The sequence below is a fragment of the Orycteropus afer genome, unplaced genomic scaffold (genome assembly GCF_000298275.1).
Source record: "Orycteropus afer afer isolate SDZICR_OR568_19922 unplaced genomic scaffold, OryAfe1.0 scaffold00048, whole genome shotgun sequence".
NCBI lineage: Eukaryota > Metazoa > Chordata > Mammalia > Tubulidentata > Orycteropodidae > Orycteropus > Orycteropus afer.
Genome location: NW_006921635.1, coordinates 13,203,344 through 13,206,293, shown reverse-complemented (window position 1 = coordinate 13,206,293; position 2,950 = coordinate 13,203,344). Strand labels below are relative to the sequence as shown.

At 53.9% G+C, this 2,950-nt stretch overlaps 1 protein-coding gene across 1 annotated transcript in view; it reads right to left on the bottom strand.

Moving 5' to 3' along the window:
- Window positions 1-244: 244 nt before the first annotated feature.
- SRRM4 (serine/arginine repetitive matrix 4) overlaps window positions 245-2,950 on the bottom strand; it is a 129,875-nt gene continuing 127,169 nt past the window's right edge. Inside the window, exons 12-13 of the mRNA XM_042780614.1 lie at window positions 2,871-2,945; window positions 245-509 (exon numbers count right to left, since the gene is read on the bottom strand). Coding sequence (XP_042636548.1) covers window positions 245-509; window positions 2,871-2,945 — 340 coding nt within the window. The remainder of the gene's footprint in view (window positions 510-2,870; window positions 2,946-2,950) is intronic.

Here is a 2,950-nt window from a genome sequence, read left to right as displayed (position 1 = left end):
TCTCTCCATGCGCCTAGGCCTGAGCTGAGCCCCCCGGATGGTACTGGTAGAGACTGAGGCAGCTCGGCATAGGGTGGACCCTCCCCCTGGACCCTCTTTTTCTCTTCCCTAGGAGAGGAGGAAGGACAGGGGCCAGGAGCCCTCCAAGTCTGTCACCAAGGAGAAGGCAGGGTGGACAGGTAGTGGGGGAGGCTGGCAGAGTGAAGGGGCCCCATGGGCAGCAGGTTCGAGGGAGGGCCCTTGCTTAGCGCCTCGTGCTGGAGAAGCTGTCTGCTGAGCTGTAGCTCCGGCTCCGGCTCCGGCTCCGGCTCCGGGAATTGGAGCTGCTGCTACTGCGGGTCCTGCTCCGACTCTGACTCCGGCTCCGGCTCCGGCTCCGGCTCCGGCTCCGAGAGTAGCTGCGACTTGTGGAGAGGCTGCTGCTGCTGCTATACCAGGAGGAGGCGCTACTGAGGCAGCTCGAGGAGGTGGGGCTGGGCCGGTAGTAGGGGATGGGGCGTTTCCGGGCACTGCAGAGACCAGAGGAAGGAGGCATGAGGCCCAGACTTTTCCTACAACAACTCAGGAGCCTCACCCTGACCTCCAGGGAAAGCAGTATTTCTCCAATTTCCCCAACAGCCCAGAGACCATCCAGGGGAAAGTGCCAGCTTGATGCTATGTCTTGATAATTTCCCTTTTAAACAAGGCAAGCCAGGGCTCAGAGCCTTCAGCTGACAGCAGAATCTGTATCTCAGCTTTCATCATAGTTTTGTTTTGCTTTGTTAACTTTTAGGAGCTCTGGTGGTGTAGTGCCTACGGCATTTGACTGCTAACCAGAAGGCCGGTGGTTCAAACTCACCAGCCACTCCTCGGAAGGAAGGTTGGGCAATCTACTTCCATAGTGATACCGCCTCACAAGCCCAAGGAGGGGTCGCTATGAGTTGGATCCAACTCTATGGCAATGAGTTTGGTTTTGGTTTTTATTTACTTTTACCAAAATAAAACCAAACCCATAGCCATTGAGTCAATTCTGACTTACAGAGACCCTACAGGACAGTGTAGAACTGCTCTATAGGGTTTCCAAGGCTGTAATCTTTACAGAAGCAGACTGCCGCATCTTTCTCGCCTTTGTCCTGTGGAGTGGCTGGTGGACCTTTTGGTTAACAGCTGAGTGTTAACCACTGTGCCGCTAGGCTTCCTTTACTTTTACTAGAACGTGCTATTTATGGTGAGAGAGGCTGGTTTCCCAATTACTGTTGTTGTTGTTGTTGTTGTTATTTGCCGTCGAGTCGGCCCCAACTCAAAGCGACCCCTCCTTGGGTTTCCGAGGCAGTATCACTACGGAAGTAGGATTGCCCAACCTTCCTTCCGAGGAGTGGCTGGTGGGTTTGAACCGTCAGCCTTCTGGTTAGCAGTCAAGTGCCTTAGCCACTATGCTACCAGAGCTCCCCCCAATTACTGTAGTCTGTCTTAATTTTCTTTAAATAGATATGTTGTTGTTGTTATATGCCGTCGAGTCAGACCTGACTCATAGCCACCCCTCCTTGGGTTTCCGAGGCAGTATCACCACGGAAGTAGATAGCCCCATCTTCCTTCCGAGGAGTGGCTGGTGGGTTTCAACCGCCAGCCTTCTGGTTAGCAGTCAGGTGCCTTAGGCACTACGTTACCAGAGCTCCTAACAGTAGTACTGTAAGTAGGTAGACAAGGCAAAAATGGTAACAATGATGCTGGTAAATGGAGTTTGGGAAACACTGAGTAGATTACTCAAGATGGATTCTATGGGGTTGGCAGAGGAAACCAGGTAGCCTTTGGAAACACCACTCTCCTTATCTCAGCCTTGTCCTCCAAATTGACCCCAAGTACAACTTTTGTCAAGGCAATGAGTGTAGGAGCCCCTACTGTGTGCCTGGCTGGGATAGGATGCTCTGGGATGTTTGAACAGAGGACACCATCACCCCAGGTCCTACTTTCTGGGGCACACATTCTTGTCCTTCTTCAGGTCATCCCTAGGAAGGAGGTACTGGGCTGCCAAGATCCCTCTCTCTGGGGGTTTCTGGACTAAGTGGCTGACCCTTGTAGGGTCAGAAGGAAGAGTCCAAGCAACTATCCTTGAGAGCCAGTTTCAGGGAGGCATTGCTGATTCGCCCAGTTTTCAAGGCCTGACCAATTTGCTGCCTCTCAGACCTCTGGCTTCTGTTCTAGGGCTTTTCTCTGTTAAGGCCCCACCTGTTACAGGAAACCTTACTCACCTATTCAGGCCATGTGATTAATATCCAATACACACTGTGCTCTGGCGTTTGGCAAGTATGACAAAGCCCCTTCCGGCCTGCTCCCTCCATTTCATCCTCATCATAGCCCAGGAGCTTTTTCCTCATCATCTAATGGTGAGAAAACTGAGGTTCCCTGGGTCAACAGACTTTCCTGGAGTCACGTGGAAAGTGGGACTGCTGGGTTTGAATCCTAGGCCAGTGCACTGCCCCTTACCGCCCAGGCTCGCTCTACGTCCTCTCAGCACCTAAGTACCCAATTTTTCCCTCTCCACCCAGGCTTTAAGGTATATTTATGCCCAAGTCTATTTAAACCTGACATTAAGAACGTGTGGGTCTGAGGGTGGGATGTAGCCAAAGCCCTAGTCCCCTCCCCAGGCAAAGGCTCCGCCCCGTTGCTGTATCCCTTTTCCTGGACAAGCCCCACCCCTTTCTCAGCCCCGCCCCCAAACCCTGGCCACACCCTTAGGTGCCGCCCTTTTCCGCAGGCTGGCTCCACCCTTTTCCCCTTCCATACATCCAAGGCCTGGCATTTAAGCGGCGGCGGAGGGGGAACAGCCGGCGGGGGAACAGCCGGAGGGGGAGATGCTCCAGCCTGAACGGCCTTTCCCCTGCTGGCCTCACCTCGTTATCCTGCGGGCCTCCAGGTGGCTGGGGGAGTCTCTCCTGCGCTTCCTCATGGGCGAGTAGGACCGACGTCTCCG